This window comes from Scleropages formosus, chromosome 1 (genome assembly GCF_900964775.1).
Source record: "Scleropages formosus chromosome 1, fSclFor1.1, whole genome shotgun sequence".
In the NCBI taxonomy this organism is placed as follows: domain Eukaryota; kingdom Metazoa; phylum Chordata; class Actinopteri; order Osteoglossiformes; family Osteoglossidae; genus Scleropages; species Scleropages formosus.
The window spans coordinates 10087812-10104048 of NC_041806.1; the positions used below are offsets into that span (position 1 = coordinate 10087812).

Genomic DNA, 16237 nt, shown 5'->3' on the forward strand with positions numbered 1-16237 from the left:
CTGCAGCCCAGGTCAGCAGAAAATTACTGAAACAACAAGGTTTTCTAACAATGTCTGCAAGGTTTACCATAAACAGGAAAAAGACCTGCTCGTGTGTGTGTGTGTGTGTGTGTGTGTGTGTGTGTGTGTGTGTGTGTGTGTGTGTGTGTGTGTGTCTCGGTTACACAGGGCTGTATGCAGTGCCCACAGTGTGGCTACACACTGACAAGTGTTCCGCAATTCATACCAAGTTGGTTTGCAGCTAAATGAATAAATGTAATACTGTATGCCATATAATAACAAAAATATGCAGTATACTATATGATAAAGTATGGTACAACTTATAGCCATACCCTATGTACTGTTAGATAGTTGCACTTATTTTGTTTCATATGCTATAAAATGAAGAGAAGGCTTGATGTGGAAATAGGCAGGTGTATACTGTTGTGAGAAAAATAGTATTAATTACATGGATTTCTGCAATAATTCACACACACACACATTGTCTAAACTGCTTGTCCCATACGGGGTGGCGGGGAGCCGGAGCCTAACCGGCAACACAGAGCGTAAGGGTGGAGGGGGAGGAGACACCCAGGATGGGACGCCAGTCCGCCGCAAGGCACCCCAAGCGGGACTCGAACCCCAGACCCACCGGAGAGCAGGACCCGGTCCAACCCACTGCGCCACCGCGCCCCCCTGCAATAATATAATATAATATAATATAATATAATATAATATAATATAATATAATATAATATGGGGGGGGCGTGGTGGCGCAGTGGTTTGGACCGGGTCCTGTTCTCTGGTGGGTCTGGGGTTCGAGTCCCGCTTGGGGTGCCTTGCGGCGGACTGGCGTCCCGTCCTGGGTGTGTCCCCTCCCCCTCCGGCCTTACGCCCTGTGTTGCCGGGTAGGCTCCGGTTCCCCGCGACCCTGTAGGGGACAAGCGGTTCTGAAAATGTGTGTGTGTAATGTAATATAATATAATATAATATTCACCAAACAAAAGACATTTTTACATACCATAATTTTGCAACGTATATTTTTGTTTGGTATATAGTACACCTAATATATGAAACTTATTCTGTATTATTTTCTTTACCTTTTTTCAGTATTATGCAGAAATGGCTGTGGTTGTGTTGTAGATATTTAAAGCTCGAGTGAAGCAATTTTCCTAATTTTTGCTTGTGTGTCTTTGTGCACGGATCTTCATGTTTGTGTGTGCATTGATGGGTTTTGAAGTTACATAACCTTCCCCCCGTAGAGCGGGTGGCATTGCCCTGGGGGCCCAATGTTCCTCTAGTCTCAGCACCTTGCTCTGAGAAGCATTAGTGTAGCTTAGTACACCTCAAAGTACCTGTTTGACAGGCCTGTCACATGGGGACCTCACACCTCCTGGTGCAGATCAGTCTTAGGAATGCTTGGGGCTGTGTACACATGGCTGAGCCCGGTAAAGGAGTAGAAAAAGTGTGTCAGGTTTACTCTCTTTACCCTCAGCAACTTAGTTCCAGAGCTCGGTGCCACAGCAGGTAGCACTGGTGCCACGCAGTACCTGGGTTTCTGGTTCAGATTTGTATCTACTACTGTAAATCACCTTGGTTGAAAGTGTCAGTTATAAGTTGTACAGAACAGACCCTTGGAGGAGCAGTGACCCGAATGTTCTTTGTACCCGCACTGATGATGTTCAGACCACACACCTCAGTGCAGGTACAGCGTCATGCAAAATCAGCAGCGCGTTTTTCCACAGCCTCTCAGCGATGACGTCAGTCTCTCTGCCGCAGCGGTGGAGTCTGCATCCACACAAAGAGAGAGAGGACACACTTAGAGGGACGGAGAGAAGGAGGACGTGGGAAACGGCAGATTAAAGCGAGAGAGTCTGTGGAAGACTCAACTGCGAAGCTTCAGAAAAAAATAATAGCTGGCCCATATATTTTTCTTTGTTCAGGAAAACTGGAAAATGAGGAGTAATAAACACATAATGATTTTTCACTGTGCGAGATACAAGTAAAAACAACTTTCTCCAGTGTAGAGACAGTTTGGAGTTTTCTTCCTGTATATATATAAAAACTGTAGTCACCATGAGTCAACATTGACTTGACACTCAGTCTTGACACTCTTGATCAGCCACATATATAGTTGCTCATGTTGGACACAGTGGGGCCTGTTTCCCTTCTACAATTTCTTCTATCACCTGGAAACATAATGCCCAATGCCAAATGACCACTGTGAACCAGTGGCAGTCTTGCAGGAGACCAGTTTCCAGTTCAGTTGCACCCAGAAATGGAGTCAGCAGGAAGTGCAGAGCTTGATACAAAGCCAATATGCAAAAGGCACTTCGAACAAAAAGCAAAACAACAGGCCAAAGAAATATACTGGAGTCCAGGGAGATATAAATGGGATGAAGCTGCAAGAAGTAATGAAAAGAGGGAACAGCTGACAGGTAAATGGGGAATAAGGTCATTAGGGGGAAAATGAGGTCAGATGAAGAGAACAGGACCATGTGAGTCACTTTCTGAGGTCTTCTTGACCCAGAGACAGCTGACGTACAGATGGTTAGAGATACCAGCAGGGATGCTCAAGGGTATCCAAACCTTGTTGACCTCACGAGAACTGGTTGCACTAATCTCTCAGAAAAAAGTGCAAAACATGCCCACATATGTGTATGTATGGACACTAATTGACCCTTTTTCTAACACGCACACATTTCTGTCAACTATACAGATGTGCAGAGTTCTCCTAATGCAGCCTTCCTGTATGTATGTAGTGGGGCTAATACAGGGTGGGCCATAATTCACTGCACCCCTTTTAATAATCACACACACATTCTGAACCGCTTGTCCCATACGGGGTCGCGGGGAGCCGGAGCCTAACCCGGCAACACAGGGCACAAGGCTGGAGGGGGAGGGGACACACTCAGAAAGGGACGCCAGTCCGTCGCAAGGCACTCCAAGCAGGACTCGAACCCCAGACCCATCGGAGAGCAGGACCTGGCCACACCCACTGTCCCACCGCACTCCCCCCTTTTAATAATCAGTTAAAACAAATTATAATAAGAACAATTATGTGAGGGCACAAACAAGGTTGGGTTGTAATGAAATCCAGCAAAATGTTTGGCTTCAGCTTTGGGAAAGCTGTTACAGTATCATTTATGAGATGGCACCCCAAGTACCTGAGCAACAGGTAACATTGTGGTTATAGCTGCCACCTTGAGTAAGGTACTTGCCCTAAATTGACAGAGTAAAACTTGCCAAGCTAGGTAAATAGTTTACCGATTTGAAGAAATGTATCAGCAAAATTAAGAAATGTAAATTATTAACTACTTGACATGATGGTCTACGAAAGGCAATGCAGATCCACACACGGTTTGGGAAACCATCTTTGTGCAAAGCAACACCTTTAGGTTGCAAGAAAAAAGCTTTTCATAGGATTCATATGTAAGCAGGGGTACAGGGACTTGTGGATCACCCTGAAAGTACTTGCAAATAGCTAATAACAGAGCAATGTCTCATCCCAGCCCATGTAAGACTTTCAGGGAATCAAGATGGGCTTAATTTGCTTTGTAAAACTTTTCTGGTTGTTTGTGCTCTCCATAGCATTGCTCCTTTCACACTAAATCCCAAACGTTTTATTGTGTAAGTGGAGCTGATAAGTCTCGTGATTTGATTCAAACATATGTAATTGTCAACTTGACATTAGGAATGTGCTGAACATATTCAAAAGGTCATTCTGTATCTAGTTAGAGTTAAAATAATAGCAGTTTTCCTTTGCCATACAAGTTAAATTGTTCCTGAAAAAAACGCTACAAACAAAACATACATGATACTTGTGTCTTAATGTTTATGTAATAATTCAAGCTTTAATGGCAAAAACAGAACATTAAAGACAATAGAAATCAATGAAATCAATGCATATGAATTCATACTCAAACAAGTTGACATGGTTTAGACAGTCCAAAAAGGGACCATGATTACTGAGATTATAACAGATGAAACTAGCAAATATGAGTAAATGGAGGTTGAGAGCTTGAGCCAAACTGTTAATGAGAAGAGGAATATATGATGGTGCCAGACCCACACCACTCAGCTATTAAGAGGTGTTTAAAATCCAAGTTTGTTTACCATAAATGTGAAGCACACACACACACAGGCTGAAGCCGCTTGTCCCAAGCAGGGTTGTGGTAGACCAGAGCCTAGCCCGGCAGCACAGGGCGCAGGGCTGGAGAGGGGGAGGGGCCACACCTAGGGCAGGACACCAGTCCATCACAAGGCACCCCAAGCAGGACTCAAACCACAGACACACCAGACCCAGCCAAGCCTGCTGTGCCACCACACCCCCATAAATGTGAAGTACACACACACACACACATTCTGAACCGCTTGTCCCATACGGGGTCGCGGGGAATCGGAGCCTAACCCAGCAACTCAGGGCGCAAGGCTGGAGGGGGAGGGGACACACCCAGGACAGGACACCAGTCTGTCGCAAGGCACCCCAAGTGGGACTCGAATCTCAGACCCACCAGAGAGCAGGACCTGGTCCAACCCACTGTGCCACCGCGCCCCCCTAAATGTGAAGTAATTCCTTGTAAATCCGAATTAGGATAACAAATGACACTACTTGCCAAGTAGAAATAGCATAACCAAAATGGGCCAATTTCAGACTACGACTATTTTCCTTTGACAGGTGATTTGCGCTGAGCTATGTTCTTTAACTCCTACCAAAAACAGCTGTAGCGTGTCTTTGGAATGAGTGTGTCACAATTGTCCTGACCTTCACCATTACGATTGCTCCAGTACAGCCTCTGCTAAAACGCACACCTTCGTCGTCTTTGTGAATTCCGCCACACTGAGGTGAGCACAGAGGTGTCAGCACAGTAACGACAGCAAAGATACCTAGAGACCCATATGCACTGAGACCAAAGGCAAGTGGCTGGCTAGGTGTGGCCCAAAGGGTTCCAAGTACTTCTTTATCTCAGTGCAACATGCATGCTCACTGTGACACATTTGCAGAGTAGCACACGCAAGCAAAAATTTGTGCTGAAAGTCTCCCACTGGGAGATGTTGTGGTTCTGCTCTTAGAATGAGCAGTGCTTTTTATAGCCACCACAGCTGGACTTAAACTGTGCTGCATGTGGTTGTTATAACGTGCAGGCAATGGGGGAAAGGTGCACTGATGAAGTACATGTAACCTTATGTCCCCCTTTCTCCACTTGTAGAGTCTTGCTCCGCTTGTAACCCATGATATTTGACCCCTCAGGCTGACCAGTGGAGACGGGCAGCTGTTGGGCTTGTAGGAGGGTAGTTGGCAGAGTAGAAGGGTAACACAGAGTGCAGGTCACAGTGTGAGGTGTCCGCAAAGGTGTCGTTCAAGGGCAGAAACACTGAGCATGTCCACCATGGTGAACCCAGCTCAGTCTGTGTAGGGTTTGTATGTTCTTCCTATGTTAGAATGGGTTTCTGGGTGTTGTGGTTTCCTCTCACAATTCAAAGGTGTGTTTCAGGTGAGCTTGGGACTCCATTGCCCTTTGTGTGTGTGTGTGTGTGTGTGTGTGTGTGTGTGTGTGTTACATTGCAGTAGTGTGTAAATGGCTGAATGACTGCAGTATGTCTACCATTTCAAGTGACCCTGTCTGCTAAATAAATGTAAATGGAGAGTGACCATGACCAGTATTTCTGTCTAAGTCAAGGAACTGGCAGCAGAAGTTTGACAAAAAATTGTGGGAGGGGGGCGTGTAGGGGTATGGAGGGCCCCGTGTATAGCTGGAGAGCGCCAGATTTTGCATCCATGCTGGCATGCCTCTCTGGCAAAGACCAAATTGGCTTCTAAAAGCACCTAAGGTGAGAAAGTCCTGCTTGAGCCAAATGTTGTCCCCCCTCCCCCCCTTAGTGCACAGCACGACAGAGGAAAGTAAGGAATGAGGACGGGAGAAGATGCACTTCAAGCATCTGTGGCACAGTTGAGTGTGGGCTGATTTAGACTTTGAAAAATGCCTCTGTGCACACTAGCAGTTTACATTTACTGTACACGTACATGTATCACTTTAGCTGACTCGTTCTACAAAGACACTTACAATGTCAAGCTACTTACAAGTATTTACCCAGTATACAGCTGCGTAATTTTTCAGTTGCGAGACAGCAGCAGCAGGTGGCGCAGTGGTTAAGTTACCTTTTTCCACTTGAAAGATTAAGGTCTAAATCCCGCTCTTGCTGTGGTACTCTTAAGCAAGGTGCTTATCCTGAAGTGTTCCAGTAAAAATGTGCCAACTATGTAAATGGGCTAATCATTGCAAGTAGTTTAGCGCTGCAACTCACTTTGGAAAAAAGTGTCAGCTAAATAAATAAATGTAAAAAAAGCACGAGTACAGCTGGCACTAGACTCATTGTTTTCTTCGGCTCCAAAAGCTCAATGTTGTTGTGGTTCTCTGTAGGTAATATGCAAGTAACAAACCAGCAGGTGGGATACTGTGGCGCTCATACACACCTCCTTGGTGATGCTCTGTATTCCCTCAACTCGAAATGTGCTCCGCAGCTTGTCTGTTCACAGCTCTCACTTAGCCCAAGCTACAGGTTACGCTCCTGCACCATTTCTGAAAGTGTGTGATCCTCTCCAAGGGTGGGTGTAAACGGGAGTCCCTGCGAGGCCCAGGTTTCCAGGGAACCGCCATGCAAATGGGGGCTTGAGACGGTGTACACACACCCCTACCCCCAACACCAGACGTGGGTGTTTTTGTGTGTGCAGGCATCATCCGCTGTGTTTGCTCAGGCTGCATGCCCTGCGAGTCACCATGGCAGAGGCAGACCTCACACAGTCTCACACATACACCCAGATACATGCAGGCTAAAGCAGCAGTGATTAAGTTGATTGTAGGGATGGATAATAAAGATAGTGAATATTCAGCCCAGTGATTTCATCTTCATTATCCCGCCACTATATTACATCAACGGTGCACAGGAAATTCAAATTGTTCACTTTCCTAGAGAATGCTTTAAACGAGCCCTGAAGTTTGTAAAAAAAAAAATTTGGTGTTTTGTCAGGTGACTGAAGAAATGTAGTTTTCCTAATACATGAGGTACAGCTGACTGAAATAAGAAACACGGTGCAATTAAAAATGTGCTACGTGTGATTAAAACAGAAAATAGTGCAACTAAAACATGAAGTACATGTAAAAAAAAATAGAAATATAGTGTTACTAAAACATGAAGTACAGGTAAATGAAATTGAAAAATAGTGCAATAAAACACGAGGTATGGGTGATTGAAATAGAAATATTGTGCAACTACAATATGGGGTACAGGTAATTAAAATAAATATGTAGTGCAAGTAAAACATGAGGTACAGGTGATTAAAACAAAAATATAATGTGACTAAAACATGAGGTACAGGTGAGAAAAGGTGCAGGTTTACATTCCACCTTCTGCTGTAATACTGTCAAGTAATGTACATACCTTAAAATACTCCAGTAATAACTGCCTAGCTGGACAAATAGGTAAATACCTGTAGGAGATTTAACAATTTAAGTTTCTTTAGAGGGAAGAATCTGCTAAATGGATATATGTCCACATTTCTTTATTTTATGCCATTTTACGTGACTGTGGGGAAGAGGTATGTGTGATGGCTGTAAAAACAGTTTTTACGTCCCATGTACGGCGTTGCGGATTCTATTGTGTGTAAGTGCAATTCGAGTGCAACGTATCGTATGTACATTGTGGACCAGCGTTCATATCTGAGGGAGGGAAGTCCTGGAAGGGTCAGGGCTGGTAAATTTAGCCAAACCCTCACTGGGCTGTGACAGGTGTGTGTGTGAGCAGGGGGGCTCAGCCTGAGAGAGGCAGGCGAGAGGACTTGCAAGAGGAGAGATGAGGAGAGGGGCAATGGCTGAGCGCTGGGGCTGGGTCACTACAAGGACCCGGGAACCTGACTTGAAGGAACTGGTAGGAGTGGCCGTTACGGGTGAGGCTTGTGTCAGGAGGCCAGGCTGCCGCTGCGTTTGCGTAGCAGAGTGGAGGAGCAAGGAGAATACACTGTTTTTTGAGCAGGTTGGATTTTGTGTGTGTGCGTGCGTATGTTTCTCTTAGATGAGGACAATTTAAAAATTAAATTGGAAATTTTCCAAAGAATTTTTGGTCCTGTCCCAGTCCTGGTAGTCTTTACCGGGTTAGCAGAGCACTATGACTGTGAACGTGTGTTTGCATGTTTGTGTGTCCCACCTCTCTCATTGAGCTTACACTGCATTTGATCCCACTCCTTGGTTGTGGCAGCAGGGGCATATTGGGTGGCTGTTGATGAGTTTACAGGGCTCCAAGGGGAGGTGTGTGGGCATGCCATGAGTGAGAGGTTACTTGGTTCCATGTATTGGTGTGGAGTAACCAGGTAACGGGTGTCAGCTGGATGTGTCTACAGCTATGAGAAAGTGGCACCAGCCTCTGGGAGCGATCCCCCAGCTCTACTTTCTTATCTGTTTACACACAGCTGGCCTGACTTGGGAAGCCCAAACACATGTCATGAACCTCCAAAAGGGGCATGACCCAAATCACCTTTCAGGCTGTATTAGTACTCTTAGTGTTCACTGGAGTTTTACTTATCTTAATAGTTCTCATTGATAATGATTTCCAGTTCCATTTGCACTTCACCTGAGTCAAGTGTGGTCACAGTACCATCGGGTCAGCTATGCTTTCTCTAGAACAGTAGGTCAAAGGTCATCGGGGATAACAGAGGTCATAGGTCACCTTCCACACTCAGGGCTTTATATGTGGGCTTTCCTTGTGTCAGCTGAGAATAAGGATTCATCTCTTTTTCGCTGTCCTTTCACTTTCTGTTTGAGTTGAACCCTCTGACCATTTGTTCATGAGATAATTGTCTTGTTTGTGGGCATTCTCCAGCCCGTTATTTGCATGTCTTGCCCTTGCCTTGTGAGGTTACGCAAGCCGATGATACCGATGCTCCATTTGCAGACACTTAGCTGTGATGGGAGGTTGAGTGGATGATGACAGCCGTCCAGCAGCGCTGAGAACTGGTTGCTCTGTGACAAGGTCTCGGGACTGGAACCAAGAGCCTAATCTGAGTGGACACTCAGTGGTGTTCGGTGCCCTGCACATTCCAGGCAACTCTACATGCAACAGCGGAGGGTCTTGGGGCGGTCCCAAAGCTCACTCCGGCTGGCCCCATGGGCCGTGTGAATGGGAATTCTGGGTGCCTCCCAGCAGGGCTGGGGGAAGAGGGGATCCATAGGAATTACATTTTGTTGGTTTTGCTGCCCCCCTCCCACCCATGCACCAGTGTCTGAGCAGGGAAGAGGGGGAAGGCATGCATTACACTTGCTAATTTGAACATCCCGGTTCCGTAGTGCAGGAGAAGAATGGGTCTGTAAAGTGGAGAAAGACTGAGCAAAAGAGAGGGAGAGGTTTAGGCTCAGAGTGTGGGCAATCGAGATTTCAAGAGAATGTGAAGCAGCACAGCGGGAGAGAATGACTGGGGGGGGTGGGGGGGCAGAGGAAGAGAGAGAGACAGAGAGCGGGAGGCTGTGAGCGGAGCAAGATGGAGAGAGGGACTTTGCCGCAGTCTACGACTTTCTCCTGTGATATGCCGCACCAGGCAGCCGTTCCTCCTGTTTACGATGGTATTCAGATCTAGTATGAGCAAAGTTTCAGCTTCAAACCACACAGGGAGATGCCAGCATGTGGCTCGGCACTCTACAGTGCACACACTTCAGTCCACGCATACACAGACATACTAGGATGATAATACTGCCTTGGCATGAATAGGCTACAATAATATGATGACCCTGCTGATCTGTCACAGAACAAACTAGTTCACCTTTTGGAAACGCTTGAAAAGACATCAACACAACACCATGGGAAAGGCTGATGTGGGCCCCATTATGTAATTTATTTTGTGCACTAAACAGACAGAGAGCGACCAAACAGGACCCAGCTGTGCCAAATGTCACAGACAAACACAAGTCATGTGGCACCTTGCTCTGTGATGGGGATTCTGCACCGGTTTGTTGCACACATGTTGTCTATTCATTGGGCTGCATGGAGAGCAGCTCCAGGATCAGCGCACACATGTCAATGAGGAGGAGGGCAGAATTCGCAATACTTGCCCTCCAGCTGCGTTGTTCCCCGGTGCCACGGCCTTTGCTCTGTTGCCTTGATATGCCTGTGCCTCTGTTTGATGCTTTTCAATGCCAGTGACACCTGAGCTGTGCCTTGTGTGCCCCCCCTCAGGCTGATGCTGCCACAAGCTTCCTCCGTGCCGCTCGCTCTGGCAACCTGGACAAGGCTCTGGACCACATAAGAAATGGTATAGACATCAACACAGCCAATCAGGTGAGATCAACCAGACTCCTCACCTGTACTGCAAGAACTCTTCTCACCATCCCTTTCTCTCCTGTCCTGTACATGTGTATACAGAAATGATAACTAACAATTTTGAATACATTTATGTATCAGTAGCAAAATGTAATACATACTGTAATGCAGCATATAATATTTATCCCTTTTTTCAGTCAAAAGACTGATACATTTAACAATAACATGTTTTTTCTTCTGAGGGTTTTTTTTCTTTTTTTGCTTAAAGAAGAAATAAAAGATTGAAGTCATTTAATAGGATAAAACACAAAGTCTTGCAAAAGTATTCACACCCTTGATCATTTTATGCGAAACTTTCATATGCTTAACCCAAAAGACCCCAATAGCTTTGAATACTTTTGCATTATTTTGCATGGTATGTATATTTCAGTTATACTGTAGTTCAGTTCATATTTCAGCATTTTTCAGATTTTGTTTTTCTTAAAAAAATTATCTAACAGAAAATCTCACCTTAATATAGTTAATTCTGAGTTGCCTGTTTCGAAACAAAATATTTAAAAAATATCAGTGCAGCATTCAGAAAAACGAAAAAATTAGTCAAGGGTCTGAATACCTTTTCAAGGCATTGTGTATTTCATAGGAGAACACATTTTTACAAATTAATGAAGAAATTAAAATATGAGATGATATAGCTGTTGTACTTGTAGCTCTGTCCTGTCTTCGGTTTTGTGTGTGTGTGTGTGTGTGTGTGTGAGAGAGAGAAAGAGAGAGAGAAAGAGAGAGAGAGAGAGAGAGAGAGAGAGGAGCAATGAAGCCAACAAACCACTTGTATTTACCAAGGCAGTTTACAGCAGCATTTGTGCACCTTTGTTCTCTGAGGCCTTTGATTAATAATATATGACCGTCTTGCATGTCCCCCTCACCCATTTACCTGACTGCATTCCTGCTGGCTGCTCAAATTACATCTCATTGCATCATGGCACAACTGCACTGATGATAACCAGAAGGAGCGTTAATTTCCCCCCGAAAGGTTATTGGACGGATGCGGCTGAAGGAGACGGGTGCCGGGAACAGTTAGTGGAGTGCACCGCGGTGATTATGAGATAATGCAGTGTTTGGGGAGATGGTGAGAGCTGACAGTTCACATCTCAGCAAACCTCCCTCTCTGATCCAAATCCTACAATACACTGTGTTGCTCTTGAAGACCTAGGTTAGGAGTTTTGATCTCGTATAAAGAAAGGCCCTCAGCACTCCGTCACAGCAGTGAACAGAAATGGGGGAACCTGGAATGGCAGGTGTGGGACACTTGTCAGCCTGGATGCTACTGGACAGGGAGAGTCTGGACAGAGAGGGTCACAGTGTGCCCCATGGCAGTCCTGCACTGTTATCTGTGTGAATGTTTTGCTCACACACACGTGTACACATACACACCCAAAAACATATAGAAATTAATGACAGGCTGCGATATGACTGGGGTTCGGATGCCTTATCATAGGAGGCCAGAAATAAGCTCCTGGAGGAAGTCCAGACATCAAGAGCAAGGAAGGGAGAGAAAGAAAAGAACATATGCTTATACTGTAAATAAACCACATAATTATATCCCTATGTTTCTCCTAAATGCATACAATAATACTGCTACAGTATAATTGTATTATCTGAGCTGTAATGATGTGTTTGTTTTACACAGTTTAAATAGCCTGTGTGAAAGTGTTTTTGAATAATCATGACTAAGTATGTCTTTGTGTGTATAGTGTTATATCTGTCCATGTGCTTGCTTTGGCATTGCATCTCAGTGTCTGTGTACAGTGCATTCTGTTTCAACGTCCACCTGCTGTGTGGTGACGCGTGGCTGGGCGGAGAGGTAGCACCCGCTCTCCGCCTGCGCAGACTTTCCCATTGCCATCTAGGAGGTAGGGCAGGTGATATGGCACTCAGAGGGGGCTGGGTAAGCCCTCTTGTTCACCTGGAGAACAGGTATGTTTCAAGAATACACACATACAAACACACACACAGATGCCAGCCTGCCTTTTCCACACTTTTCCTTCACATGCATCAGTGTTACTTAACTCCAAGATGGCTGCAGCTTTGCGGTTGTCAATGAATTTGTTGCCACACTACACTGATGCACCCTTTTGAGGGAGGATCTTCTAACTCATTAAACTGACTTGATGCATAATTCTCTTTGATGCAGCTTCTGCCGTTCACAGCGTACGTCGGGGTAATAACAGGAAAAGCAGGAATTTCTGCAGAATCGGGTTTGTTTTGAAGTCCATCGTTGAAAGAGAGAAGGAGGATATGGCAATAAAACAGAAATGGCCTTTTAGACCCAACCTGTGAACATTGTCTGTAGACTAAACATTGTACTGATCTTGGCTTCCATCATGGTAGTTCATTATTTATAGTTCATTAGCCATATTATTTCGATACTCATGTACATACGCAGGAGGACCTTCAAAGAGAATGCAGAATGCCGTTGTGATGCTGATGCATGAACTGAGAGATAACCAAGAGGCCAATGGAATATTGTTCTGCCATAAGGGAAACCGATGCCTCTAGGACTATGTCTGTTTTGGTCTGAGAGTGCCCTTCCTTTTAAATTGTTGTTGGAAGAAAGTGTTGTTTTTGAACGTGATGTGTGACCGAGGTTCCGGACTCTAATAAAGAACCGGCACCTGTCACATTGACTCCTGTTCAGACTGGCTGTTTTCCGATACGTAATCGATGATCTCTTCCATACCAAATTTACTTTCCCACCCCATGTTAAGTGTCCTGATTAGAATGGGGATGAAATAAAGATGAACAGAAAGAAAAGGAAAACTGGATCTCCAAATATCACATACGATTGAAAACTTTCTATTAAAGCATTTAAAGTATTTAATATAAACTAAGATGCTAGGGTATATACCACGAAAAATACAGTATACTTGTGGGCCTAACGCAGAAATCAGGTGCGATTATCAACATGACAGTGATATATAGTGTGTGACACCTGTACTGTATGTATTGTGTACAGTACTCTGGTGTGAAGTGACCTCTAGCGGAAACCAGAGGTAATGTGCACACTGAGCCACGTGCACTGAACACATCAAATACACACACACACACACATTTTCAGAACCGCTTGTCCCATAGGGGGTCACGGGGGACCGGAGCCTACCCGGCAACACAGGGCGTAAGGCCAGAGGGGGAGGGGACACACCCAGGACGGGACGCCAGTCCGCCGCAAGGCACCCCAAGCGGGACTCGAACCCCAGACCCACCGGACAGCAGGACTGCGGTCCAACCCACTGCGCCACCGCGCCCCCCTCACACATCAAATAATGTGCACAAAAAAAAGTGGGATGTGGGATAATATCCTTCCTCTAATCAGAATACATCTTACAATACAGTTAGTTTTGACAATGAATATTGTTAATGCTCTGATATCAATGATGTCAGTTTTTGACACTGAATTTCACTGCTGGTAAAGTGTCTCTTTTACCTGAATTTTCAGATTTTAATAGCTTTCAGTTTATTAGTATTTACACCCCATGTCTGCAGTTTCTCAGTGTCTGTGATCAGTAACAAGATGATGAATGCATGAATGTGACAATGAACGTGTTTATGGCACGAATCAGTCATTGAACAGGACCTTGTCAAATGAAGGTATTTTCAGTAATTTTAAAATTAGTTGGAATTTCAATGTATTTTGAATTTCATAATATATTAAAATAAAACAAACACACACACACACACACACACTTTCAGAACCGCTTGTCCCATACAGGGTTGCAGGGAGCTGGAGCCTACCCGGTAACACAGGGTGTAAGGCCGGAGGGGGGAGGGGACACACCCAGGATGGGACACCAGTCCATCGCAAGGCACCCCCAGCGGGACTCAAACCCCAGACCCACCGGAGAGCAGGACTGTGGTCCAACCTACTGCGCCACTGCACCCCCCACTAAAATAAAACATCTTAGAAAATATTATTAAATATAGTTTTAGCCAACATTTTTTCACAGCCTTATCCGAAAGTAAATTGAGTAACATCTGTATTTTTAAGCTTTTACTGATCATGTAGATATAAAGAAAACTGACGTCAGGCAGAAGTAAAGGATTTGTCAATAGCTGGCATTGAATAGGAGGCTCTGGAGATGACACATTTTTATTTTTAGTCAATTTAAATCAAGCAATAATTATATAGTGTGAAGTTAATGAAAAATGAAAAATAAGTGTCACACTGCAATGGAGTACTGCCTCATCCATGGTGTGCTTGCCAGGGTGTGCCTGTCATATATTGCCAGGACCACTGCTACCCTCTGTGAGTTATTGATAATGGATGGATGGAATTTTTACAGTGTTTCTGTTTATTAAAACTTTGCCTGAGGTTTTGACAGAAACCCTTGCCAGACATCTGTATTATGTAGCTTTTTAATTGTGTTTTAGTGGGGGCGTGGGGGCATGGGAGGCTTGGCTAGGTGCCGTGCTGTGGCAGATCTGGGGTTCGAGTCCCGTTTGGGCTGCCTTGTGACGGACTGGTGTCCCGTCCGGGGTGTGTCCCCTCCAGCCTTGTGTCCTGTGTTCCTAGGTTAGGCTCTGGCTTGCCGCGACCCTGCTTGGGACAAGCGGTTTCAGGCTGTGTGTGTTTGTTTTAGTGGTAAAAGTGAAAGTTTGGAGTTACAAACAAATCAAGTTACAAACAGACTTCTGGTCCTAAATGTGTCCTTAAGTTGAGGAGCCACTGTATTTTGAAATGGTAAAGGCACATGTCTGGCTTGTTTGGAGGGATTGGAGGGACATTGTCCTTGTCATTGGATGTATTGTTCCAGCATTCCGTTCATTGTCTTTTCTTTATCCCGCCATTCTGTGGAGGGGGGGGGGGGGTGCCTCATAACTCCATCTGCCCGACTCAGCAGTGAGAAGATCACACTATGTTCTCTGTCATCCATCCCTGTCCATCTCTCGTTTTTCTCCTTAGCAGTGAGATGATGTCCCCAGTGTCCCCTCTGTCTCTCCCTCTATGTCCCCTTTCTGTTCCTCCTCAGTGGCGCAGCCCGATGGCGATGGTGATCTTCATGGAATGGCGTGCCGTGGTCTCCAGACTCAGTGGAATATCAGTGGTGTGGGAAAGGTCCAACCTCACATGTCCTGTAAGACTGAAGGAAGGCTGTGTGAGGTCAGACCTATCCCACACGGCTCGTATTCTTTCCATCCCGGAGACTGTGGGGCGTGCCATCCCTCCCCCCACACATTCCAAATTACCTCCACCTTCCTCATCATCCTCTTCATCATCAGTAACTCTACCATTGTGACCAGTTCCAGTTTGACTCATGAATGGGTATAAAAGCATAACACTGCATGTGTGTTCATTGTCTGTGTGAATGTTATATGGCAATAGGAGATGTAGTAGTTAAAGTAGCTGCCTTTGGACTCAAAGGGACATAAGTGTGACCCACCTCCTGCTATAGTAGCCCTGAGCAAGATGCAAGGTACTTTCTCTGAAGTGATACAGTATAAAAATTATTCTGCTCCATAAATGGGTAAATCAGTGTGGGTCACTTTGGAGAAAAGTATCAACTAAAGAAAAAAATGGAAAGGAGCATGTGTCAGTGTCAGAATAGATGACATCTGGGTTTTCCCACCGTAGCAAGTGCCTGAATTCTTCCAGAAGTAAACATGTAACCAGAGGGTTGCGAGTTTAAATCCCAGGATTTCTATACATGAGAAATACAATTAACCTGGATTTTAATTAAATCTACCAAAATGTGTGAGGGTAAAAGATAAGTTCTGTAATGTTACTTCATAATAGATGAAAACATCTCCAAAGACACAAATTAATGTAATATATTTTAAAAAATCTGTTCATGTATGAGAGCGACAACACACATGCAGGGTTTGTATGTAGATACCGTCATTCTGAGAAGAGAGAGAATGTGAGTGTACTCAGGTGCTGCCGAACAAGTGGAAAGAAATG

The 16237-nt window shown here is 45.0% G+C and overlaps 1 protein-coding gene across 8 annotated transcripts in view; it reads left to right on the plus strand.

Annotated features, from left to right (window-relative positions):
* The window catches only part of LOC108934791 (ankyrin-1-like), a 139822-nt gene that overhangs the window by 60957 nt on the left and 62628 nt on the right, over positions 1-16237 (plus strand). For 6 of the 8 annotated variants that reach the window (XM_018752883.2, XM_018752885.2, XM_018752886.2 and 3 more), the window contains one exon: positions 10201-10302. In XM_018752883.2, coding sequence (XP_018608399.1) covers positions 10201-10302 — 102 coding nt within the window. Of the gene's footprint in view, positions 1-7783; positions 7906-7969; positions 8011-10200; positions 10303-16237 lie in introns of those variants that run through there. The other 2 variants (XM_018752890.2, XM_018752891.2) reach the window with 2 other exon arrangements.